General features: G+C 50.5%; 1 protein-coding gene across 4 annotated transcripts in view; it reads left to right on the top strand.

Annotated features, from left to right (window-relative positions):
- Positions 1-24762, top strand: part of Rps6ka1 (ribosomal protein S6 kinase A1) — a 43723-nt gene extending 18961 nt beyond the window's left edge. For 2 of the 4 annotated variants that reach the window (XM_070037554.1, XM_070037553.1), the window contains 18 exons: positions 1843-1923; positions 2107-2186; positions 4112-4218; positions 5704-5741; positions 6348-6490; positions 6871-6941; positions 7209-7297; positions 8266-8330; positions 8620-8722; positions 10855-10985; positions 13389-13514; positions 13722-13811; positions 14149-14307; positions 21610-21771; positions 21973-22049; positions 22287-22404; positions 23066-23203; positions 23797-24762. In XM_070037554.1, coding sequence (XP_069893655.1) covers positions 1843-1923; positions 2107-2186; positions 4112-4218; positions 5704-5741; positions 6348-6490; positions 6871-6941; positions 7209-7297; positions 8266-8330; positions 8620-8722; positions 10855-10985; positions 13389-13514; positions 13722-13811; positions 14149-14307; positions 21610-21771; positions 21973-22049; positions 22287-22404; positions 23066-23203; positions 23797-23919 — 1901 coding nt within the window. In that variant the 3' untranslated portion in view covers positions 23920-24762. The remainder of the gene's footprint in view (positions 1-1842; positions 1924-2106; positions 2187-4111; positions 4219-5703; positions 5742-6347; positions 6491-6870; positions 6942-7208; positions 7298-8265; positions 8331-8619; positions 8723-10854; positions 10986-13388; positions 13515-13721; positions 13812-14148; positions 14308-21609; positions 21772-21972; positions 22050-22286; positions 22405-23065; positions 23204-23796) is intronic. The other 2 variants (XM_070037556.1, XM_070037555.1) reach the window with 1 other exon arrangement.
- The last annotated feature ends 1119 nt before the right edge of the window (positions 24763-25881 follow it).

Below are 25881 nucleotides of genomic sequence, written 5' to 3'. Positions count from 1 at the left end.
TCAGGCCCACTGAGGGACAGTGAGCTCACAGGCCCAGAGTTCAGACCCCACGACTGGACCCAAAACAAACAAACAAACAAAAAGAATCTGAGGGAGATTTCTCTGGCTCTAGGGTACAGAAGAGTGTGAAAGAAGTGGAGGGGGGGGTAGATTGGCTTAGAGGGTGGGTGGAGACAGGGCTACAGAGGTGAGTGGAAGAGAGGTTCTGAAGGAGGAGGATCTAAGCCAAGGTCTGAAATTCTAGGAACTTAAAAAGGATGTGAAGGTAGTGGATTCAGGGTCAGATGTTGACTGTGACTGGCCTGCAAAGTCAGTGTGTCCACTGATCATATGCAGTCTAAGCCAAGCCTTGATTGGAGTGTAGGGGAAGTGGGAAAGTTCAGCCTTAGGAATGGATGGCTTCTATGGCCCATGAGGGATCTGCAAGGTGAAGGTAGTTTTTGTGCAGCCTGATGGACAGGGGTCACTCCCCAGAGCCATAGAGAGTGATGAAAAGACATCTCATATGAACAGGTCTCACAGGCTGGATGCAAGAGGCTATCTATAGGGCTGGGAAGGTGGCTCAATGGTACAGTGCTTGCCTTGCATACATGAGGCCCTGGGTTCGATTCCTCAGCACCACATAAGCAACATAAGCCAGAAGTGTTGCTGTAGCTCAAGTGGTAGAGTGCTAGCCTTCAGCTGAAGAGCTGAGGAACAGCACCCAGGCCCAGAGTTTAGGCCTTATAACGGACCAAAAAAAGGTTATCTATACATGCCCTGCAAATGCCATGCAATGGTCCTGTGATGCTTGTGTATGGCTGTCTTAAGACTGTGGAACACTGTGGGCTGAGATGCAGCCTTTCAGAAACTGCTGAGAGGTCACGGATACATCTGAAGAGAAGCCGATACGCCTTGAGGAATGGATTAGGAGTTATCTTGACCAAGGTGATAGAGAAAGGGCATCTGGGAAGGAGGAGCTGTTTGCCTGAGGTGGTTGGAAATATAAGGTGTGTTGGAAACAGCTGGGGTAGTTAATTACCTCCTACCACCTGCTGCATCTGGTAAGGGGAATACAAGAATTGAAGCAAAGAAAAAGTGCTCTGGAGGGGAAGCCCAGCACTGGGAACCCGGAAGTCCCCATCCAAGGGTTCAAGGGCAAAGCGGCCTCCAGTGGGGAAGAAAGCCAGACCTGAATCACATCAGCCAAGAGCCTGCTGATAGAATTACTGGGCAATGTTTTTTCTTCCTTTTTGTTAAGCGCTTTTGTTTGTTTTGTTTAGTTTTTTTGGTCTGGGGCTTGGGCGCTGTCCCTCAGCTCTTCAGCTCAAGGGTAGCACTTTACCACTTGAGCCACAGTGCCCCTTCTGGTTTTCTGAGTGATTTATTGGAGGTAAGAGTCTCACGGACTTTCCTACCCAGGCTGGCTTTGAACTCTGAGTAGCTAGGATTACAGGCGTGAGCCACCGGCGCCCAGCAATACTAGGGAATTTTTATGTCTGATGAAGAGGAGGCTGTTAAAGGTACATAGAGTCAAAGTCTAAGGACCTCAGAAAATAGGGCACAGTGGAGTTCTAGTTGCTCAGTGGCTCTTGATATGAGATACGGTGGGAGAGAGGGCTGGAGTTCTGGGTGAAGTACTGAGTCCTGACATTGGGCTTTGCCATGAGAGGCAGAAGTAGAGGTCAGGCCCAGAACTGAGAAAGCCAGAATGGTCTGGGGAGGAAGAAGGAAATTGATTATCCGCAGGGCTGTGGTTGGGAGAATCTGAGAAGCACAGGCTTGGAGGAATAACTGAAAAGGGAGCCTGTAGTTGGGCTGGGAGAGTGGCTATGTTGGTGACTTCCTTTCTCTTCTGGCCAGTGCGTGACCGCGTTCGGACCAAGATGGAGAGAGACATCCTGGCTGATGTCAACCATCCATTTGTGGTGAAGCTACATTATGGTGAGACACAGATCCCGCCCAGGAATCCCACAGATTCCTGTCCCTCTCAGCTTCGACCCTTTCCCATGGTCTGCTGCCTTCTCTGTACCTTGTCCTACTTCCCACCTGTCTGGCCAAAGGGCCAGAGCTGGAGGAACAGTTCACAACTCAGGTGACACCAGCATGGATCTTCCCCTTTCTCAGCCTTCCAGACAGAGGGCAAGCTCTATCTCATTCTGGACTTCCTACGTGGTGGTGACCTCTTCACTCGGCTCTCAAAAGAGGTGAGCTGACATTCATCCTGCCAGAGGGTCCCAGGATGGAGCTGGGGACACAACAGTCTTCTATTCCAGGGCCTTGTGAAGAATATATCTGATGTGGCCTGGTGCTATGACTAACTGTCCAGCCCGTCCTGGCGGCCTCTGACCCTGGAAACGTCACCTGCCCTAGTACAGAGGCCAACCCTAGAAAGCCTCTAGATCTGATGCCACCTTGATTTTGCAGAGCTAAGGGTGCCCCGTACCACATCCATGCTGCCAGTGCTGTGCTAAGCAGGACATGAGCACAGGGGAGAAGTCCAAATGTCCCCAGAAAGCTATAGACTAGCGTTCTTGTCCTGCATGTTATACAAAAATAGTTGAACTACGCTCGGCATCGGTGGCTCACCCTTGTAATCCTAGCTACTCAGGAAGCTAAGATCTGAGGATTGCAGTTCAAAGCCAGCCTGGGCAGGAAAGTCTGTGAGACTCTTATCTCCAACAAACCACTCAGAAAACCAGAAGTGGCACTGTGGCTCAAGTGGTAGAGTACTCATCTTGAGCACTGAGGGACAGCACTCAGGCCCAGAGTTCAGGCCCCACGACCAACAACAACAACAACAAAAAGACTTCCAGGGGCTGGGAATGTGCCTTAGTGGTAGATGGCAGAGGGCTTGCCTAGCATGCATGAGGCCCTGGGTTTGATTCTTCAGTACCACATAAACAATAAATAAATAAGTAAAACAGTAAAAATTATTTTTAAAAAATCTTCAAGGTGGGCTGGGAAGGTGGCTCAGTGGTAGAGTGCTTGCCTTGCATGCCTGAGGCCCTGGGTTCGATTCCTCAGTACCACATAAGCAAAAAGAAAAAAGCCGGAAGTGGCGCTGTGACTCAAGTAGAGCGCTAGCCTTGAGCTGAAGAGCTGAGGGACAGTGCCCAGGCCCAGAGTTCAGGCCCCACGACTGGACCCCCCCCCAAAAAAAATCTTCAAGGCGGGATGCTGGTAGTTCACACTCTTCAGGAGGCTAAGGTGTGACAATGGTGGTTCGAAGCCAGCTTGAGCCAGAAAGTCCATAAGACTTTTAACTCCAAATTAATCACCAAAAAAAAAAAACCCAATAATTTTGTTTTTTGCTCAAGCACTAGTCTTGAGTGAAAAAGCTCAGGTACAGCACCCAGGCCCTAAGTTCAAGCCCCAGGACTGTCACATACACACAAAAAAGCAGTCTTCCTCTTTTTTCATCTCATTCCCTTCTATCTCCCTACCTCTAGGTAAAGCATTTCCACTGGTTTCTTTCACATTGGTTTCCCATGTGCCTTTTGCAAATAATGTTCTGAATCTTTACCTCCACCTTCTTGGGTAAAATGTATCATTCTGTATATACTGTGTCCCATTACCCCCTTCACTCCCCGCCCCCCCACACCTGCTTTTTAGTGCCAGTCCTGGGTCATGAACTCGGCCTGGACATTATCCCTGATCTTCCTTTGCTCAAGGCTACTATTCTACTACTTGAGCCACTTCTGGAATTTTCTAAGTGGTTTGTTGGAGATAGAAGTCTCATATACTTTCTGTCTGGGCTGGCTCTGAACTGAGATTCTCAGATCTCAAAGACTCCTAAATAGCTAGGATTACAGGCATGAGCCCCATGCCTTTTTAAGACTGTCATAAATCACTCCATATAAGAACTAAATTTGTTCTAGTTTATGTCTGCAGAGCCCTCCGTTATGTGGAGAGAGTCTGGTTTATTCTAGTTCTCTACTCCTTTTGTTATTACCAAACAATGCCACAGTGAGTGGCTTGGATGTTAGTCACTTCCTACTTCACACCCCTTTGGTGTCTGGTGCCTAGAGTGGACCCCTAGAAGCTGCTGACTGCCTAGTGGCCCAGCTCCAGAGAAAGAGGGTGTTCCAGCTAGAGGCGCCTCCTCACTTTGGCCCCTGGCCCATTGCAGGTTATGTTCACGGAAGAGGATGTGAAGTTTTACCTGGCAGAGCTGGCTCTGGGCCTGGACCACTTGCACAGCCTGGGCATCATTTACAGAGACCTCAAGCCTGAGAAGTGAGTAGAGCTCTGCCCTCCCTGCCCTGCCTCCTTAGTGAACTAAGTGCCCCAGGCCTCTTCTAGAATACAGCTACCTGATGGAGGTTGGGTGCTGTTCTTTCCAGGAGCTGCCCCCTTCTGGGGCTCTCTGAAAAATGGGCAGGGTTGAACAGGGTGACAGCAGCCTGCTACCTTTGGTGATTAGAGGCTACCTAATCACCTTGCTGCCATTACCAAGACCTGATACCTTCCAGGTAGCTGTGTTGTCCACTTTTGATTGCTAAGTCAACATGACACCTGAGATTCTACCATTAAAGATCATCCCTTGAGGGGCTTGGAATGTGGCTTAGTGGCAGAGTGCTTGCCTCCCATGTATGAAGCCCTGGGTTCGATTCCTCAGTACCACATAAACAGAAAAAGCTGAAAGTAGCACTGTGGCTCAAGTGGTAGAGTTTTAGCCTTGAGCAAAAGAAGCTCAAGCCAGATGCCAGTGGCTTACAGCTGTAATCCTAGCTACTCAGGAGGCTGAGATCTGAGGATCGCAGTTCAAAGCCAGCCTGGATAGGAAAGTCCATGAAACTTTTTTTTTTTTTTTTTTTTTGGTTGGTCATGGGGCCTGAACTCTGGGCCTGGGCGCTGTCCCTCAGCTCTTCAGCTCAAGGCTTACACTCTACCACTTGAGCCACAGCACCACTTCCAGCTTTTTCTGCTTATGTGGTGCTGAGGAATCAAACCCAGGGCCTCAGGCATGCAAGGCAAGCACTCTACCCCTGAGCCACTTTCCTAGCCCTGCATGAAACTTTTGTCTCCAATAAACCACCAGAAAACTGGAAGTTGGCATTGTGGCTCAAGTGGTAGAGCACTCTCGCCTTGAGCTGAAGAGTTGAGGGACAGCACCCAGGACCAGAGTTCAAGCCCCACAAACAAACAAAGAAAAAAGAAAAAGAAGAAGGAGCTCAAGCAGGGCACCAGTGGCCCACGCCTGTAATCCTAGCTACTCAGGAGGCTGAGATCTGAGGATCATGGTATAAAGCCAGCTCTGCCAGGAAAGTCTGCACTGTGGCTCAAATGATAGAGCACTCACCTTGCGCTGAAGTGCTCAGGGACAGCAACCAGGCCCAGAGTTCAAACCCCAGAACCAGCAAAAATAAATAGTGAGGTACATCTGAATTTAAATTCTGTCTCCAACAGCTACTAGCTTTGAGACTATGGAGAGATGCTTATTAACTTTCCTGAATTGTAGTTTCAGGAAATTTATGAAATGGGGCTGTAATAGGCCTTTCCTCACAGTTGTTGCAAGAATTAGCAGAAAAGGTAGACCCACCTGCATGGCATTGCTGGGACCCTGCTCCACCACCCATTTCTCCAGTCTGGGTGCAGTACCTCATATGGGCAGGCCCAAGTTCCTCTGCCCCATGGTGCCAGCAGAACTCAGAGTTTTTTGCCTGGGCACCTGCCACTGAGGGACCCTGACTCCTCTGACTCCTGTTTCTTCACTCTTAGTATCCTTCTGGATGAGGAGGGCCACATCAAACTCACTGGTGAGTGGTGGGGCCCAGCCCCCTAGGGCTACAGGGGAAGATGGAAGGAGCTTCTGAGAGGTCTCAGCTGAGGTCTGGGGGCTCATTTTTCCTAAGAGATGGTACCAAGCTGGGTGCTGGTGGCTCACGCCTGTAATCCTAGCTATTCAGGAAGCTGAGATCTGAGGATTGAGGTTCAAAGCCAGGCCAGGCAGGAAAGTCTGTGAAACCGTTATCTTCAATTAACCGCCAGAAAACTGGAAGTGGCACTGTGGCTCAAGTGGTAGAGCACTAGCCTTGAGCTGAAGAGCTGAGGGACAGCGCCCAGGCCAAGAGCTCAAGACCCACAACCAAAGAAAAAAAAAAAAAGAGAGAGAGAGATGGTACCAGCTACTCAAAAGGGTCAGATCCCTGGCAGGCTCCAGACTTGGAACATCCCAGTCTTGGAATCCTTGTTCTTCCATCTGTAACCTTGGGCAGGTCACCTAACCTCTCTGAGCTTCAGCTTCCTACTAAGTATCATGGAAGTGATGCCCTCCGGCCTCTCGAGTGGGCAGTTGAGTAAGGGGTGGCAGCAAGGAGAGCCAGGGTTCGAAAGATGTGACCTCTGCCCCCTCCTGGCTGCAGACTTTGGCCTGAGCAAGGAGGCCATTGATCATGAGAAGAAAGCCTACTCGTTCTGCGGGACCGTGGAATACATGGCTCCGGAGGTTGTCAACCGCCAGGGCCACACCCACAGTGCAGATTGGTGGTCCTATGGCGTGTTAATGGTGAGTGCCCAGGAAGGGGTGAAGAATCCTTGGACTCTGACCTCAGTGTCCCCCTCTGGACAGCACGGGAGTTGGCTTATCTCAAAGCTTTCCTCTTGTCTTCTCACAGCCTGGCTCTCCTGCATTCTGTCACAATTTCCTTCCTTGGAAAGCTCCCAGGATCGGCCCCACCTGAGGGACCCCCTTCCCCACTTCCAAACCTGGCTCAGGGCCTTTCCTTGGTTTCTGGCACCTAACGCTGTCACTGGAGGTTTGGGTTGGCAGAGGGGAGAGGTGGACTTGGAGCTGGAATTCTGGCGTTGGAGCAGGGTGGCTGGAGGAGGAGGAGGAAGGGGGGCGTGGCAGATGGAGCAAAGCCTAAATGAACTTGTCCTCTGCAGTTTGAGATGCTGACGGGCTCCCTGCCCTTCCAGGGGAAGGACCGAAAGGAAACCATGACCTTGATTTTGAAGTAAGCACCAGTCTCATGCTGGGCCCTCAGGAACTCCCCCAACAACACCCAGGTTTGGAGGCCTGCCCTCATTGCCTCCATGATCCTTTTTTTTTTTCTTCTTCTTCTTCTTCCAGGGCTTGTGGGAGGGATCCTTGAAGTCCTTGGGAGGTGAGGTAGTGGCCAGCTTGTCTTGACTGAGCTGGGAACAAGCCTTGGAAGAGGGGGAGGAGAGCTTGGGCTCCTGGGGCAGGATTCAGCCCTGATGAGATGTGGGGGCTGTTTCAGGGCGAAGCTAGGCATGCCCCAGTTTCTGAGCACGGAAGCCCAGAGCCTCCTGCGGGCCCTGTTCAAGAGGAACCCTGCCAACCGGCTCGGTAAGCAGCCACAGCACAGAGGAAGGGACTTGGTGGTAGGGAGCAGGGTACAGCTGCAACTTAGGCCATGGGGTCACATCTGGGGCTGAAAGGGACCGTTGTCCTTTGTGTGAGCAGACAATGCCACGGGCCGCTCTGTTTTCTGCTCCATGTGTGGTGTTGGAGGGGGGTGATGACCTGTGTGTAGGGGGGAAGGCAGGAACTGAGTCATCTCCACTCTGAGGACAAGGACAGAGGCCCCCACATAGTTTCCCTGCCAAGGTTGCTGGCTCAAGAGCAGGCCCATGAGCTCAGGAATGACAAGGCTCAGGCCCAGCCCCAGCGGTGTCAGTCCCCACTGCCTGGCTCACGGCAGACCTTCGTAAATATTTGCTGAATGAATAAGTACCATGTATGAGCCATGTGACCATGGCAGGTGACCTCACCTCTCCGAGCTCTGAGTTTCTTGTCTCAGTGGAGCTGAGGATCCCAGGCTGGCACAGGGCTCTGCCAATTAAGTGAAGTCTCATGGATGTGCCTGACACGTAGTAGGTGTTCAATAGGTGTCTGCTTCCTTGGCTCGTGGGTTCACCTGGTTCCATGATCAGCTTCTTAAGGTGTCATCGATGCTGAGAAGGGCACTAGGATAAGAGGAGCAGAGATGGGGTGTGGCTCAGGAGGGTGTAAGGGGCCTCTGTCCCTCCCAGAATAAATCCAGCTTCCGTCCTGACTGTGTGACTTTGACAAGGTCTTGGACATCTCTGGGCCTCCTCCTTCTGTGTATACATTGCCGCTTGATCATCAAAAGCTCCATAAAGTAGAAAAGACGAAGTGGTCAACAGTCTTAGGCACATTCAGAGCAGCGTGAGCCTATCCCCTGCTCCCTGTCCTAGCATCTGGTCACAGAGCTCTGTGCAGCTCCTTGGCTGATGGGTTGGTTGCCTGGGGTTGGGCCTTCTGGAGCAAACCCTTCATTTGGGCTCTTTTAGGTTCTGGCCCCGACGGGGCAGAAGAAATCAAGCGGCACATCTTCTACTCCACCATTGACTGGAACGTGAGTGGCCATCCATGCCTGGCTCCCCCAGGGCCGGCCATAGGAAGGGGATGGAGTGCAGGGGAGGGGGGGAGAAGGGGGCATGGGAGGGGGCTCTGAGGACGGTGGCCACAGAAGTAGCAGTAGAGGATGATGACCGGTCTTGAAGACTTCAGCGTAGGGCCAGCCTCCCTCAGGCAAGCAGTCCTGCTGTTGTCTGCTGGGCATTGGGACCTCTGCTCCTAGCTGGGGCTCCCAGTGGGCAGTGGGAGTACCGTGGTGATCAGAAACCGCACCCCCCATCTTGTAGAAGCTCTACCGTCGCGAGATCAAGCCACCCTTCAAGCCCGCTGTAGCTCAGCCCGATGACACCTTCTACTTTGACACTGAGTTCACCTCCCGCACGCCAAGAGGTACATCCCTTGTCTGATTTTGTCTGTCCAGGGCTGGTACAAGAGCAAAACAGGGAGACTGGGGCACCTGGGGACACAGGGATGGTCAGGAACTCTGGCAGGCCGGGCCTGAGTGTGTGGGTAGACAGGCGGTGAGTGTCTGGCCTGTGTCAGGCTGCTTGATTCTCTTACTCTGGGGCTCTGTGGGCTTCTTTGTGTCTGGGTGAGAGGGTGAGGTGTGTGGGTGGATTGGGCCACAATGGGAGAGTCAGGACCCCTGCTGTGGGCGTCACCCAGCCCACTGGGAAGACTAAACACAGCAGGCCTGTAGTCAGGTCAGGACTAAGGAATCTGACCCAGCAAAACCACGGTAGAGAGAGTCTGGTAGAGCAGGGTTGACAGTATTCATAGGTCAAGAGCAAGCGTGGGAATCTGTCTTTGGGGCTTTCTAACTGCTGGGCCCTCAGTGTACTCATCTGGAACATGGGCACAGCCACTGTCCCACTCACTCCTAGGAGTTACTTCAAGAAGCCAATGGGAGGGGCTGGGAAGGTGGCCCAGTGGTAGAGTGTTTGCCTTGCATGCATGAGGCCCTGGGTTCGATTCCTCAGCACCACAGAAGCAGAAAAAGCTGGAAGTGGCGCTGTGGCGCAAGTGGTAGAGTGCTAGCCTTGAGCTCAAGAGCTGAGGGACAGCGCCCAGGCCAAGTTCACGACCAACAAAAAATAAAAATAAAAGGAAGTCAATGAAGGCCTTCTGGGCGGAAGCTTGGTAATTCCAAACATTTTGGCTAGGTTTTTGCCTGTGGGTGGCGAGTAGCATGTTAGGACTGAGATGCCTCTGGAGAGGCACATGTTAGCAAAGCATGTGCTTTGCTCACTGTATCCTGCACACCTCTGGTGACTGAGCGTTCAGCACTTTATGAACAATCTGTCTACACCTTATTTATCAGCTAACTACATACCAAGTCACTATTGTGTCCCAGCCATAAGGGGCAATAATGGTTAATAAGATGGTCCCTTGGGGACTGGGAATGTGGCTTAGTGGTAGAGTGCTTGTCTAGTATGCATGAAGCCCTGGGTTTGATTTCTCAGTACCACAAAAACAGAAAAGGTCAGAGGGGCTGGGAAGGTGGCTCAGTGGTAGAGTGCTTGCTTTGCATGCATGAGGTGCTAGGTTCGATTCCTCAGCACCACATAAACAGAAAAAGCCGGAAGTAGCGTTGTGGCTCAAGTGGTAGAGCACTAGCCTTGAGCTGAAGAGCTGAGGGACAGCGCCCAGGCCCAGAGTTCAGGCCCTACAACGACAAAAAAAAAAAAAAGAAAAAAGAAAAAAGAAAAAGCCAGAAATGGAGCTGTGGCTCAAATGGTAGAGTGCTAGCCTTGAGCAAAGAATCTCAGGGAAGCCAGGCGCCAGTGGCTCACACCTATAATCGTAGGAGGCCAAGAGCTGAGGGTCCTGATTCAAAGCCAGCCCAGGCAAAGTCCAATAGACTCATTTCCAATCAAACACCAGAAAACCAGAAGTAGCTCTGTGGCTCAAAGTAGTAGAGCGCTAGCCTTGAGTGAAAAAGCTTAGGGACAGTGCCCAGGCCTCGAGTTCAAGCCCCATGACTGACAACAACAAAGCTGGGCCCCAGTGACTCACACCTATAATCCTAGCTACTCAGGAAGCTGAGATCTGAGGATCGTGGTTCAAAGCCAGGCCAGGCAGGAAAGTCCATGAGACTCTGATCTCCAATTAACCTCCAGAAAACTGGAAGTGGTGTTGTGACTCAAGCAGTAGAGCACTAACTTTGAGCTGAAATGCTCAGGGACAGCGCCCAAGCCCAGAGTTCAAACCCCACAACTGACAAAAAAAAAAAAACAACAAGGTCCTGAAGAGTCACTCCTGAGTCAGGGAGGCCAGGGAGAAAGTAGGACTCTTAGTCTGAATGGAACTTGGACTGGAAACCAAATGTGGGAATTGAGCATTCTTCATGTGGCAGGGCTGGGTTGATCTAAACATGTAGGAGCAGATAGGCGAAGGCCTAGAATAGAGGCCCCACTGTGGTCAGATGCTGAGGCAGGCTGGGACCTCCTGGGTCCTCTTTGCTGGGCTGTGTGGGGATGAAGGGCACCTCTCCAGGCTCATGTCACCTCCTGTCCCTACAGATTCCCCAGGCATCCCCCCCAGCGCTGGAGCCCATCAGCTATTCCGTGGCTTCAGCTTCGTGGCCACTGGCCTCATGGAGGATGATGGGAAGCCTCGGACCACACAGGCGCCCTTGAATTCAGTGGTACAGGTGAGTGAGGCAGGGCACTGCTGCTCACTTATACTTTTCCACCCGGAAGCCTCAAGGCGAAACAAAGAAGAACACAGGCTCTAGAGGCAGATGGGCCTTGGATAAACCCTAAGGGAGCCTCCAAGCTCCTGGACCCTCACCTATCCCATGCATAAAGCGGGATGATGCCTGTCTCACCCCTGACGACTAGATGAGAATAAAGGTGTAAACTCCCTGGAACAGAGCCAGGGTGTGTGTAAATGCCAGTGAATGCTCAGGAGGTAGAGTGAGGGAGTGGCTGCCCAGTCAGGAGTGGGTGGCGGAAGACTATAAGTTCTCACATTCGTCCCTTGTTTGTATACTGCCGTGCTCCAAGGAAAGTTTAGAGAGGAGAGGCAAGAATGTAGGCTGGGAAGGTGGCTCAGTGGTAGAGCGCTTGCCTTGCATGCTCGAGGCCCTGGGTTCAATTCCTCAGCACCACATAAGCAAAAAGAAAAAAGCCGGAAGTGGCGCTGTGGCTCAAAAGTGGTAGAGCACTAGCCTTGAGCTGAAGAGCTGAGGGACAGCGCCCAGGCCCAGAGTTCAGGCCCCACGACCGACCCCCCCCCCCCCAAAAAAAAGAATGTAGACTCCAGAGCTTGTTGCCTGGGTTTAGAGCTCCCAGGGTAAAAGTGACTTTGGATAAGACACCTTCCCTGTGCCTCAGTTTCCTTATCTGCAAATTAGGATCATGATAACCTCTATAGAGTTGTGAGGGTTATCTGAGTTACTATGATTATAGCTAAGGTGATTATGTAATTTGTTGTCCCAACTGGGCCATCTTTGTCCAGGACAAATATTAAACCAGACTAAAGCCAGGCGCCGGTGGCTCATGCCTGAAATCCTAGCTACTCAGGAGGCTAAGATCTGAGGATCTCAGTTCAAAGCCATCCCGGCAGGAAAGTCTGTGAGACTCTTGTCTCCAATTAACTACCAGAAAACCAGAAGTGACACTGTAGCTGAAGTGGTAGAGGGCTAGGCTTGAGCTGAAGAGCTGAGGGATAGCGCCCAGGCCCAGAGTTCAGGCCCCATGACAATAACAACAACAACAAAAACAGACTAGATGCAAGGACAATAGACAATAGTCACAAACCAAATTGACATGTGGCCACCTTACAGAAGTGCTTAAATGTATGCCTCATCCTGCTCACACTAAGCACCCTATGAGCATCTTCATAGTTAATCTCAGAACCTTGAGACACCCCATAAAGGGCAAGTAGTCAGGGGTCCTGCATCTCTCTGAGATTTGCCCAGGCTTCTCAGAACCATACTTGTAATCCTAGCTACTCAGAAGGCTGAGATCTGAGGATCACTGTTTGAAGCCATCATGGACAAGAAAGTTCATGGGATTCTTTTTTTTTTTTTTTTGGGGGGGGGTCTGGTCATGGGGCCTGAACTCTGGGCCTGGGCACTGTCCCTCAGCTCTTCAGCTCAAGGCTAGCGCTCTACCACTTGAGCCACAGCGCCACTTCTGGCTTTTTTCTTTTGTGGTGCTGAGGAATCGAACCCAGGGCCTCATGCATGCAAGGCAAGCACTCTACCACTGAGCCACCTTCCCAGCCCCTGTTCATGGGATTCTTTTTTTTTTTTTTTTTTCCCGGGTCCGGTCATGGGGCCTGAACTCTGGGCCTGGGTGCTGTCCCTCAGCTCTTCAGCTCAAGGCTAGCGCTCTACCACTTGAGCCACAGCGCCACTTCCGGCTTTTTTCTTTTTGATTATGTGGTGCTGAGGAATCGAACCCAGGGCCTCAGACATGTGAGGCAAGCGCTCTACCACTGAGCCACCTTCCCAGCCCCACGGGATTCTTATGTTCAGTTAACCACAAAAAAATTTGGAGGTGGAGCTGTGGCTCAAGTGGTAGAGCACCAGCCTTGAGCAAAAAGAGCCAAGTGAGGAAGCCCTAATACTGGCACAAAGAGAAAAAAATGTAGGGGCTGGGAAGATGGCTCAGTGGTAGAGCGCTTGCCTTGCATGCAGGAGGCCCTGGGTTCGATTCCTCAACACCACATTAGCAAAACGAAAAAAGCCGGAAGTGGCGCTATGGCTCAAGTGGTAGAACTCTAGCCTTGAGCTGAAGAGCTGAGGGACAGTGCCCAGGCCCAGAGTTCAGGCCCCACGACCGGACCCGAAAAAAAGAAAAAGTGTAATGCACCCTCTGACCAGCAGACTGCAGCCCAGGCCAGCAGGGAACTAGTGAATGTGCTGGTGATATTGAGTAGAAAATCGAGATTCAGAGAGGGGCTGGTTCTTGCCTGGGGTCACACAGCCATCACTATCCAGGCTTCCTGACTCTTTCCCAGCACCATCTCCATTGAGTTGAGGTTCTGGGGATGACGGCTGGCACTTGTGTGCCCACAGTAAACCCCATTTCTCGGTCTCCTGTAGCAACTCCATGGGAAGAACCTGGTGTTTAGTGATGGCTACGTGGTAAAGGAGACGATCGGTGTAGGCTCCTACTCTGTGTGCAAGCGCTGTGTCCACAAGGCCACCAACATGGAGTACGCTGTCAAGGTGGGCCCCCCGACCATGGCTTGGCAAAGCCTGTTGGGCCGTGGGTGAGGCTGATTAGTGTGGCCCTTTGGTGGGGAGGGCTGGGGCCCGAGGCTCTGTAGATGGTGAGAGGGATGTGTCTGAGACTCCCAGGGCCTGCAGTACGGGCTCTATGGCAGCAAAGGACCTGGAGTCCCCAGCGCTGCTCTGTGCACCCACTTTCTTCAGGTCATCGACAAGAGCAAGCGGGATCCTTCAGAAGAGATTGAGATTCTTCTGCGGTATGGGCAGCACCCCAACATCATCACCCTGAAAGATGTGAGTGGGCGGGTCCTGGAGACCAGGACTGAGGCAGGCTCCCAACTCTAGTCTTAAGCCATGTCTTTAACTTCTGAGTGCTTGAGTGGAGGAACGCACCCTGGGTTCCCCCTGCCCTGGACACACCTTAGCTTCTCCCCTTCAGACTCAGGCCTTCTCCAAGAGCTCCTCTGCCTGTGGGGGATCACGACAGTTCCCTTGTGCAGGAAGACAGGAGCCCGGTTGGGTGATGGCCCAGCCCAGGGCCACTAAAGCACAGAGCAGGAAATAGACCTGAGGCTCATGGGGAGGCTGGTTGGTAACTGAGGTCCAGGCCTGACAGCGAGGTTGCCGGCAGGTGTACGATGATGGCAAACACGTGTACCTGGTGACAGAACTGATGCGGGGCGGGGAGCTGCTAGACAAGATCCTGCGGCAGAAGTTCTTCTCGGAGCGGGAGGCCAGCTTCGTCCTGCACACCATCAGCAAGACTGTGGAGTATCTGCACTCACAGGGGGTAAGTCCAGGTTAGGAGAAGGGGCAGGATGTGCCCAAGGTCATGCCATCTGCCCCAAGGGAGGACTGTGAGCTGGCCCAGGTGTGGCAGTTTTCAGACAAGGAACATTCAGGGCAGGTGAGTGGGTAAAGGTAGATGGAGTGATGGTCGTGGAGGGAAGGAAGGGAAGGAGGAAGAAAAAGGTGATACAAACGAGAAAGGAGTGTTTATTCAGTGCCTACTGTGTGCCGGGTTTATTTATTTAGTGCCAGTATTGGGGCTTGAATGCGGGGCCCTGGGAGCTTTAGATTTTTCCCCTCAAGGATGGTACTTTACCACTTGAGCCACAGCTCCACTTCTGGCTTTTTGCTAGTTAATGGTGGTAAGTCTTAGACTTTTCTGCTCAGGCAGACACCTCAGCCTCCTGAGTAGCTAGATTATAGACGTAAGTTACCAACACCTGGCCCATGCTTGGTCCTTACATTATCTAAATTGAGTTTCACATCAACCCTGAGTTGGGTGCTGTGAGAAAGCCTACTTTATAAGTAAGAAGAGTAAAACGGGGGCTGGGAATGTGACTTAGTGGTAGAGTGCTTGCCCAGCCACTTCTGGTTTTCTCGTGGTTAATTGGAGTGTTATGGACTTTTCTGCCACAGCTGACTTCAAACCACGATCCTCAGATCTTAGTCTCCTGAGTAGCTAAAATTACAGGTATGAGCCACTGGTGCCCAGCCACAAGTGTATTTTTATAACTGATTTTTTTTTTTTTTGCCAGTCCTAGAGCTTGAACTCTCAGAGCCTGCCACTGTCCCTGAGCTTCTTTTGCTCAAGGCTAGCACTCTACCACTTGAGCCAGTGCCACTTCTTTTTTTGTTTATGTGGAGGAATTTTGTTTATGAGGAATTGAACCCAGAGCTTCATGAATGCTAAGCAGGCACTCTACCACTAAGCCACATTTCCAGTCTCTATAGCTGATTTATTACAATCATAATCTCTGCAAAGTCCACACATTTATTTCATCCATTATTATGTCTCAGAGGTTTTTGTTGTTGTTCTTCAGACAGAATCGTGCTATGTTTCTCAGGCTGGTCTTGAACTTCCAGATTCATGTGATCCTCCTACTTCAGCCTCCTGAGTATCTAAGACTGCCTCACACCTGGCTTAATTAGGTCTGTTGGTGGTAGTGGTGGTAGTAGTGGTTTTTGGAGGTGGCAGGTTCTTAACTATATAGCCCAGGTTGGCCTGGAACTCACTGTGTAGTCCAGGCTGGCCTAAAGCTCATGATCCTTCTCTCTCTACCTCCCAAGCGCTGGGGTGCATAGGGGTGTTCTACCACACACAGCCTTTTCTTTTTAACCTGAAATAGAATTTGCATAGAAATGTTCTGTATACACCCATGTCACCTCCACAGTGAGCCCCTCTGCCTTGGGGAAGAGGTCAGGTGTTCTGTGGAATGTCCCACATTCTGAGTTTGTCTCTACATTTCCGGGCAACATGATTTGCATTCTTTTTTTTTGGGTCCGGTCGTGGGGTCTGAACTCTGGGCCTGGGCACTGTCCTTCAGCTCTTCAGCTCAAGGCTAGCACTCTACCACCTGAGCCACAGCGTCACTTCTGGCTTTTTCTTTTTGCTTATGTGGTGCTGAGGAATCGAACCCAGGGCCTCAGGCATGCAAGGCAAGTGCTCTACCACTGAGCCACCTTCCCAGCCCGATTTGCATTATTTTCTATTGCCCCTATTTCCTGTAAAGTGCAAGGTGCTCTAAAGTCTTTGTTAGATTCAGCTTCAAATTTGTCCTTATCCTGTCTATAGAGGACTGAGGAAGACTCTAGAAAAAGGGCTCATTGGCTGGGTGTTAGTGGCTCACATCTGTAACTCTACCTACTTAGAACACAGATCTGAGGATCAAGGTTTGAAGCCAGCCCTAGCAAGCTTCAAATTCTTATTTCCAATTAACCAGCAAAAAGCTGTTAGTGGAGCACCTGGCTCAAGTGGTAGAGCTCCTCCCCTGAGCAAAAAAAGCTAAAAGACAGTGCCCAGGCTCTGAGTTTAAGCCCTAATATAACAGCACAAAGAGGAGCTGGGGACCGGGGAGGGGGGAGGGGGGAGGTCAGCTCATTGTGACCCTGTCTGACCACTGGCACCTTATTTGGCGTATTGCTGGGGCGGGGGTGGGGAAATCATGATATCATTCCTGGTCCACAGCGGAGGCAGCTTCTCTCCCAGATGTAGAGTTCATGCACTTGTAGGATCTTAAAGTATTTACTTAGAGAAATTAGATCTCTGATTTGTACTTATACAGTAGCTCTACTTTTGCACAACCAATAGTTGTAATTATGTTCAGTGTTGGGCATTCTGCTACTAAACAATAAAAGAGGATATGACAAAACAAAGAAAAAAGAAAGAAAAAAGAAAATGTCAAGTTCCTCCACCCACAATGTCATTTCATCCTGCCTCACATCTGCAGTCCCTGCTTCCTGTTCTGCATTAGATGGTACCAGGCCCCTCTCCTTATTTATTTTATTTTTACTTTTTTGTCAGTTGTGGGGCTTGAACTCTGGGTCTGGACACGGTCGCTGAGCTCTTCAGCTCAAGGCAAGCACTCCACTATTTGAGTCATAGTGCCGTCTCCTTATTTTGAAGACTGTTATCTAGCTGGGTACTGTGCTCATGCCTGTCATACTAGCTACTCAGGTGGCTGAAATCTGAGAATTGTGGTTCAAAGCCATCCAGGAAAGAAAAAATCCATGAGACTCTTATCTCTGATAAGCCATCAAAAAGCCAGAAGTGGAACTGTGCCTTAAATGATAGACTCCAGCCTTGAATGAAAAATCCAAGCACGAGCATAAGGCCCTAAATTCAAGCTCCAGTACTAGCACATACACAAAAAGACCTTCACCTAATAATTTCATCCTGTCAGGATCTTTCGCTCAATTATTTTATTAGAGGCAATGTCTGATTTCATCTAATTTATTAAGGATTATTCTTTTATGAAGAAGAACTTTACCCCTTAGCTGAAGGTTCACTTTGGTTACCACATGTGTTTTTAATGGTCATGTTTCAAGTGCCTTAGGTTTCTGAAGTGGCCAATGCAAACAGACTAATATTTAAACATGTCAGATCAGAGAGCAAATGTGTTTCCTTTTCCTGTTTTGTTCTCAAGTGAGTACTAGTTAAAGTTACTCCTAAGGGATATGACGTCATACCAGAACATTTGTCCAGTATCTGAAAGGTGCTGGGGTCCATCCCTAATACTGGGGAAAAAAAAAAAAAAAAAGAGCCAGACATGGTGGGGGACACCTATAATCCCAGTCCTAATGAGACTGAAGTAGAGTCAGGCAATGGTGGCTCACATCTGTAATCCTAGCTAATCAGGAAGTTGAGATCTGAGGATCACAGTTCAAAGCCAGCCGGGAAGGAACCTCTGTGAGACTCTTCAATAAACCACCAGAAAACCAGAAGTGGCACTGTGACTCAAGTGTTAGAGCACTCGCCTTGAGCTGAAGAGCTCAGCAACAGTGCCCAGACCCAGAGTTCAAGCCCCACAACCGAGAAGACACAGCAGAGTTACTTGAGTTACCAGTGAGTTACCCAAGGCTTAGAGTAAGGAAGAACTTTCTAGAATAGGGAGCTCTCTGCAAAAGTAGTGAGCCCCTCCACAAGGTTGTACAAGCTCAGATGCAGACAGCCACTTGAAGAAAGCCATAAGTTCATACATCACTCATCTTTCTGGCTCTTTCCAAATATCAGGGTCAGTGAGGAGGACATGGGAGCTGCTTGTGGCGGCATGTGGAAGGATTCTCTGGGCTTTCATTCGTGGCACATAGCTATTGTCTATAACCTAGGGATCCAGTAGAAGCTAAGGGCCAGATCCATTGCTCACCCCATTTGTTTCAGTAACATCACAGAATTGGCTTTTAGATCACTAAATGCAGTGTTTCCAGTACCCCAAATTTCCTCTGTCAGGAGAGCCATTAGAAGCTTTTCCCCTTTCCCTTTTTTTTTTTTTTTTTTTTGTGGGGTAGGGGAGTGGGGGGGGTAGTTGTAGGGCTTGAACTCAAGGCCTGGGTGCTTTTCCCTGAGCTCCTTTGCTGAGGGCTAATGCTCTATCACTTTGAGCTACAGCTCCACTTATAGTATTTTGGTGGTTAATTGGAGATAAGAGTCTAATGGGGGCTGGGAATGTAGCTTATTGGTAGAGTGTTTGCCTAGCATGCATGAAGCCCTGGGTTTGATTCCTCAGTACCACATAAACAGAAAAAGCCAGAAGTGGCAGTGTGGCTCAAGTGGTAGAGTGCTAGCCTTGAGCAAAAGAAGCTCAGTGTCAGCACCCAGGCCCTGAGTTCAAGGCCCAGGACTGGCAAAAGAGAGAGAGACAGAGACAGAGAAAGAAAGAAAGAAAGAGAGAGAGAGAGAGAGAAAGAAAGAAAGGGAAAGAGAGAGAGAGAGAGAGAGAGAGAGAGAGAGAGAGAGAGAGAGAGAAAGGGAAAGAAAGAAAGGGAAAGAAAGAGAAAAGAAAAGAAAGTCTCATAGACTTCCTGCCTGGGCTGACTTTGAACTGCAATCCTCAGATCTCAGCTTCCTGAATAGTTAAAATTACAGGCATAAGCCACCAGCACCTTGCTCCTTTTTTTCGTTTAGTAATTTAACAGGTGTGTGTGTGTGTGTGTGTGTGTGTGTGTGTGTGTGTGTGTGTCTGTGTGTCTGTCTGTGTGTCTGTGTGTGTGTGTGTGTCTGTGTGTGTGTGTGTGTGTACTGGGTCTTGCTTGAGATTTCACTTATTTTTTTGCTCAAGGCTGGTGCTCTACCATTTGAGTCACAACTCTCACAGCTCCACTTTTGGCTTTTTGGTGTTAATTGGAGATGAGTTTCATGGACTTTTCTGCCTGGGTTGGCATTGAACCATGATCCTCAGATCTCAGCCTTCTGTGTAGCTAGGACTACAGATGTGAGTCACTAGAGCTGGGCTGGTCACTGTATCTCAACATGCAGTGCTGCACGGGCTTCAGCCCAGGCAGTTGCTGAGACGAGTTGCTATTTCCCAAGCCCTGTGCTGAGTATGTCTGTTCTTTCCTACAACCCTGGGCATTAAGCACAGTTATGAGCCCCTTTTCCAGGTAAGAAGACAGAGGCTTGGAAAGTCATAAAGCCAGGCTCACACTCTAGTCTGGTCTTCTGTGGCTGACATCATAGCTGAGTCAGAGGGCACAGCTTGGTGTGTCTGGTTGCTTTTGGCCTGAGCACCTATTTTGTTTGGCCTGTGAGAGGTGGGGTGTTTTTGTCATGTTGAGTTTAGTTTAATAAAGGTTTGGTGATTTGGTGTTTTTAAAACACCAGGCCTAAGTTGCAGCCTTGTAGCTGTCACCAAGGAGCTTTTGCCCCTTTTAGATTGTTCCCACCCAGCCTGGCTTCACTCTCAGGTGGCCAGCCTGTTGTAACTTTCCATGCAGTGAGTGTGGCAGGTGTGACATCACATCCCCATAACACAGCTGCAGGTCAGGCAGCACCCACACCTGTGCAGCTTTCCTAAGCGGCATCCCTCGCCCATCCCAGGGGTCACGGTTCCCTTCGTCATTAGTCATTTCTCGATGCAGCGTAAGATTGCCACCTTCTCTATCCTTGCTTCCTGCAAGTGTCATCTGTGCCTCAGCAAAGTAGAAAGAATTATTATTATTATAATTTGATACATTGTATATTTAGTGTATAATAATATCAACTCAGTAATAAGCATTTCCATATTAATATGGAATTATGAGCAGTATAAATCCTTTTTTTTTTTTTTCTTGGTTGGTCATGGGGCTTGAACTCGGGGCCTGCGCCTGACCCTGAGCTCTTTTCTTCAAGGTTAGCACTGTACTACGTTAGCCACAGTGACACTTCTGGTTTTCTGGTGGTTAATTGGAGATAAGAGTCTCATGGGGGCTGAGAAGGTGGCTCATGGTAGAGTGCTTGCCTTGCATGCATGAGGCCCTGGGTTCGATTCCTCAGCACCACATAAGCAGAAAAAAACAAAAAACAAAAAACCAACACCAAGGTTGATTATCATTAAATGTTTCAAATTAAAAAAAAAAAAAGTCTCATGGACTTTTCTGTCTAGGCTGGCTTTGGAATAGGATTCTCAGATCTCAGCCTCCTGAGTAGCTAGGATCACAGGCGTGAGTCACTAGTGCCCAGTTTAATCATTTTTATGTGTTGGGAATTTCTTACCTTTCTAGTCATTTTTAGAATATAGTGTTATCCAGGATTACAGGCATGAGCCTCTGGGGCCCAGCCTCTCATACATTGTTTTTAACCAATGGTTATCCTACTGTAGGAAAAAAAAAAAAAACTGAACTAATTCATCCTCCCTAACTGGGCTTTGGTGTCCCTAACTGAATCTTCCCTTCTTAGTCCCCACTTTTTTTTTCTTTCTTTTTGAGATGGAGTTACACTTACTGCCCAGGCTGGCCTTGGAACTTCTGGGCTCAAGTGATCCTCCTGCCAAAGCCTCCAAAGTAGCTGGCACTGTAGGTGCATTCTAACCACCACACCTCACTAGGACTTTCTTCTGAAGAGTGGAAACCGTGGGGGTTTTTAAGCTTGGACAGTATGGCCCGATTTCTAACAGGCTTGCTCTAGCATCTGTTGAGACAAGCTATTGGAGGTGGGAGGGGAAGTAGGAAGACTAATGAGGATAATGGGGACTCAAGAGTTATTGGACTCTGAATATACTTTTAATAGTACACCAACGGAGTTTATTGATAGATTGAGGAAAATGAGAATAAGAAAACAGACCATGCTCCAATGGCTTATGCCTGTAATCCTAGCTACTCAGGCTGAGATCTGAGAATCATAGTTTAAAGCCAGCCCAGGCAGGAAAGTCTGTGAGACTCTTATCTCCAATTAACCAGTAAAAAAAGCTAGAAGTGGAGGTTGTGATTCAAGTGGTAGAGCACCAGCTTTGAGTAGGAAAGGACAGTGCCCAGGCCCTGAGTTCAAGCCCCAGGTCTGGCATGAGGGGGAGGGGTGTGGGAGAGAGAAAGAGAGAACATGGAAAAATAGACCTAAGAAGGATGGAGTTACCTTAGATGAGATTTCACATGACTAGACTGAAGGGAGAAACTAGGAGTTCAGTGTTGGGCAGATTGAGTTAGAGCTACTTAGTAGACACCTACATGGAGATTTCTAGAAGGCTCTATTCGCAGTTGCCTAGCCCCCATTTTAGCCCTTTCTCCTCTGGGATTCCAGGGCTTTCCTCCTCTCTGGGCTTGTCTCATCCCTGACGGTTAGTGGACCTGGCTCCAGCCCCCCTGTCACGGCCTGACCCCAGGTCTCTGGTCCTAGGTTGTCCACAGGGACCTCAAGCCCAGCAACATCCTATACGTGGACGAGTCTGGGAACCCCGAGTGCCTGCGCATCTGTGACTTCGGCTTCGCCAAGCAGCTGCGGGCCGAGAACGGGCTCCTCATGACGCCTTGCTACACAGCCAACTTCGTGGCACCCGAGGTGAGTGGGGGCGACAGGAAGACTTAGTTCCACTCCTAGGGGTCCCACACTATTCAGGGCTGCCGAGTCTGTATGCTTGACCCGGATGCCCAGGAAAGATCAGCGGAGACTCAGCTACTCCTTCCCTTGGGGTGCGGGGGCAGTATGCAGCCCCTTTTGTTGTGTCTCAGAGTGAACACCCTCCCCCCGCTTTCCTGTCAGGTGCTGAAACGCCAGGGCTACGATGAAGGCTGTGACATCTGGAGCCTGGGCATCCTACTGTATACCATGCTGGCCGGGTGAGTTCCCAGCCCCGGCCGCTGCTGTCCCTTCCTCCGGCCCTAGTGATCACCTTAGCAGGCTTGCGTCCAAGGAGGTAAAAGCAGAAGTGAGGAAGGAGATGGGGCTGGTGCTTGCCTGATGGCAGAGACTCAGCCCCGCCCTAGGACATGGCCCTGCTACCACCTCTCCTTGGCTCATGATGGAGGCCAAGACTGTATCGATGGTATGGGTTTGTTTTTTGTTTGTTTCTCCAGATACACTCCATTTGCCAATGGGCCCAGCGATACACCGGAGGAGATCCTGACCCGAATCGGCAGTGGGAAGTTCACTCTCAGTGGGGGGAATTGGAACACAGTTTCGGAAACAGCCAAGGTGAGTCCTGCAGGAGCAGGCCAAGGTCTCTACATTTCCCAAACATTTCTGGCCAGTGGAATATTCCACAGATCCCTGTCTACAAATCCCTCTCATTTGTCTGGGTAGCTTGGCGATCATTCCACCGGCTTTGTGGGAGACAGGCTCCTACTCTGTGGAGACAGTGTGGGGGGAGATACAGGCCTGTGCACAGAGGCCCACAGAGCACCTGCTCATACCTGCACAGCCCTTCTGGAAGGAGATAGCATTTGAGTTTTTCATATTGGCAACAGCTTCGGTTCCTGGGAGCCTCTAAGCCAGACCTGGAACCCATGAGGCAGGTGCTGTTAGCTCCGTTTCTCAGAGAGGAAACAAAGCTCAGAGAATTGAAGTCACTGCTGTTGATGAATGGACTCGGGTTTGAACCTAAGTCTGCCTGACTCCCAGCCCCGAGGCCTTGCCCACCATTTTCCCACATGGCTTTCCGAAGGAGAAACAGGAAGGGCAGCTGGAAGTGCCTGAAGCACCCAAGGCCCGCATTGGGCCATGCCTGGGTTGGATCTGGGGTGGCCTTGGCTGAGTCGGACATGGATTACAGGAGCCAGGGGAAAGGTTCAGACCCCCGTGTCCCACGGCTACCGTGCTGCCCTTCCCCTCACTCCCTTGCCCACTATACCTCCAGGACTTGGTGTCTAAGATGCTCCACGTAGACCCTCACCAGCGCCTCACAGCCAAGCAGGTCCTGCAGCACCCGTGGATCACCCAGAAAGATAAGCTTCCCCAGAGCCAGCTGTCCCATCAGGACCTGCAGCTTGTGAAGGTGGGCACAGGAAGGTGGGAGGGGCAAGCTCAGACAGTGTGGGCGGGACTTGGGGTGGCAGAGCAGAAGATGCTATGACTGGAACAGGACCGAGGAGGTAAGTAAAGGACAGAAACCAGCCGGGCGCTGGTGGCTCACGCCTGTAATCCTAGCTACTCAAGAGGCTGAGATCTGAGGATCGCAGTTCAAAGCCAGCTCGGGCAGGAAAGTCCATGAGACTCTTAACTCCAATAAACCACTCAGAAAACTGGAAGTGGTGCTGTGGCTCAAGAGGTAGAGCGCTTGTCTTGAGCTGAAGAGTGCAGGGACAGCGCTCAGGCCCAGAGTTCAAGCCCCACGGCCAACAACAACAACAAAAAAAGGACAGAAACCATAGTCCTGGCCTCAGGGAGCCCCAGAGGAACGGATGGCAGCATCACGGGGCTCCCTGAGTCCCCTGGGGGACACAGCTGCTCACCTCTGGAGACTCCAGTCTAATAGGGGAGGCAGAAGCAGGAACTGAAGGTTGTGGAGGTTGCACACAGGGCTGGGCATGCGGTGGGACCCCTCTACCCTCTAAACGATTGTGCTCAGACCTCTGTCTTCTCTCTCAGGGAGCCATGGCCGCTACATACTCTGCACTTAACAGCTCCAAGCCCACCCCCCAGCTAAAGCCCATCGAGTCATCGATCCTGGCCCAGCGGCGGGTGAGGAAGCTGCCATCTACCACCCTGTGAGCCGCAGGGCAGTGCTAACTCCATGGAAGCAGCGTCTTTCCCAGAAGGGGCAAGCCTGAGTCCCAGGGCCAAAGTGAGCAGGAGCCCCAAGGGGCCCCGGGAAGCAGCCAGCCCAGATCACCCCAGTGAGGGTGTGAAGTGCCTTCTCCTTCCCCAAGACGGAATCTTCCTGGCTCAGGCGCTGCGGGATGACAGTCACTGTACAAACTCCTTTTTTTTTTTTTTAAGGGAAAAAAAAATGGCATCAACCACTAATGGATTATTACAAGATCCATTTGCCTTTCTGGGAGCACAAATAGCCAGTGCAACCCCAGGAGGGACACTGAGTCACCCTGGGGCTCTCTGTGGCTAAGACTCCTTCTAGCAGCTTTGAGGCCCTGCTCTGGGAACCCCCACAGTTGGGCCTCAGGAGCCATCGGCACACACCTCTCCAGTCAGCGCAGCGTCGCCTTGCAGGGCCGTGGGCTGTTTAGCAGGCCTCAGCTCTGTTCCCCAGCCAGCTCCTTTTCCGTTCTGTTCCACTGAGGGTCTAGAACCACTTTCTGCTAGAGCAGAGGACCCTGCTCCTTCCGGCTCCCCGCTCCAAGCACCAGCATTCACGTCGCCCACCAGTGGGCCCCTGCAGGCGGCCCAGGGAGGTGGACACCCACAGCACTTTCTGGCGGACTTGGGTCATGTCCGCCACTCAACAGTTCACACACCAGGGGGACAGGTCACCAGGGGCAGAGGCTGTTTGCATTTCTTCCTCAGCTGGAAACTCAGGGTTCATCTGTCCATGGCCTTTCTAATAAACTTAGAGCCGAGTCGAAGCACACTCGTCTGTACTTGTACAAACGCTCTTGAATTTGCTTGCTCTCTGCTACCAGGTAGAGAGGACTTGGACAGCCACGGAAAGTGGATCTGGGCCAGTTAGCCCAGCTGCTGGAGAGAGTGCAGGAATCCCACTGGCCCTACCCATTCCTTCCTGCCAGGGCATTCCATTATGGTATTGATGACAGTAATGACAAGTGCCAGGACTGTGCCTGTGCCCCACACGGACCTTATTTAATTTTTTGTAGTGCTGAGAAGCCAATGGAAGGCTTCACCTGTGTAGCTCTACCAACTGAGCTCCACCCTAGACACCTATCTCATTGTATTTATTTATGTTTGTGCCCATGCTGGGGCTAGAACTGAGGGCCTTGGCAGTGTACATTAATAGTTGTTGTTTTTTGCTTAAGGGAAGGTACTACTTTGAGCCACAGCTCCATTTCTGGCTTTTTGCTGGTTAATCAAAGTGTCTTATGGACTTTTCCGCCTGGGCTGTCTTCTAACCATGATCCTCAGATCTCAGCCTCCTGAGTAGCTAGGATTTCAGGCATGAACCACCACCAATACCTGGACTCTGTCTCATTTAATCTTGAACAGTTTTATGAGATAGTTACTACTATGTAGTAATCTCCATCATATGGATGGAGAAATAGGCTCAGAGAGGGAGGGGAATGATGTATTCCCAGGCAAGAAATACCTTCTAAACACCTGGCCAACCCCTGGTCAGACACTGGTGATCTGGGTAGAAAACAAGGTCATGGCTCTTAGCTCTTTGTAAAGGAAATAGAAAATTAACAAACTGTATATAAGACCTTAGCAGAGTTGGGGTGGGAAAGACCACTCTGGGGAGGAATCGCCCAAAAGCTAAGACTGAATGGTGAGAAGGAGCCAGCCAAGAGCAAAAGGTAGAGGCAGGATTAGGACAAAGGCCCTGAAAGGGGAGTAGACAGGGCGTACTCAAGGACCAGAGTGAAGGCTGAGGCTGCTGTGACCTCTCACCCAGGGTTTGCCCAGGATAAGGGTGGAAAGGAAGCAGAATCCAGTCATGTTGAACTTAATGCAAGCTAGGATTAAAGGGCTATGCACATAGTTCAGGTAGAGCATGTGCCTTGCACGCTGGAGGCCCTGGGTTCAATCTCTAACACCATTTTTGTT

The sequence above is a fragment of the Dipodomys merriami genome, unplaced genomic scaffold (genome assembly GCF_024711535.1).
Source record: "Dipodomys merriami isolate MVZ:Mamm:240054 unplaced genomic scaffold, mDipMer1.0.p SCAF_28, whole genome shotgun sequence".
NCBI classification, from domain to species: domain Eukaryota; kingdom Metazoa; phylum Chordata; class Mammalia; order Rodentia; family Heteromyidae; genus Dipodomys; species Dipodomys merriami.
This window is presented reverse-complemented; position numbering and strand designations above follow the sequence as displayed.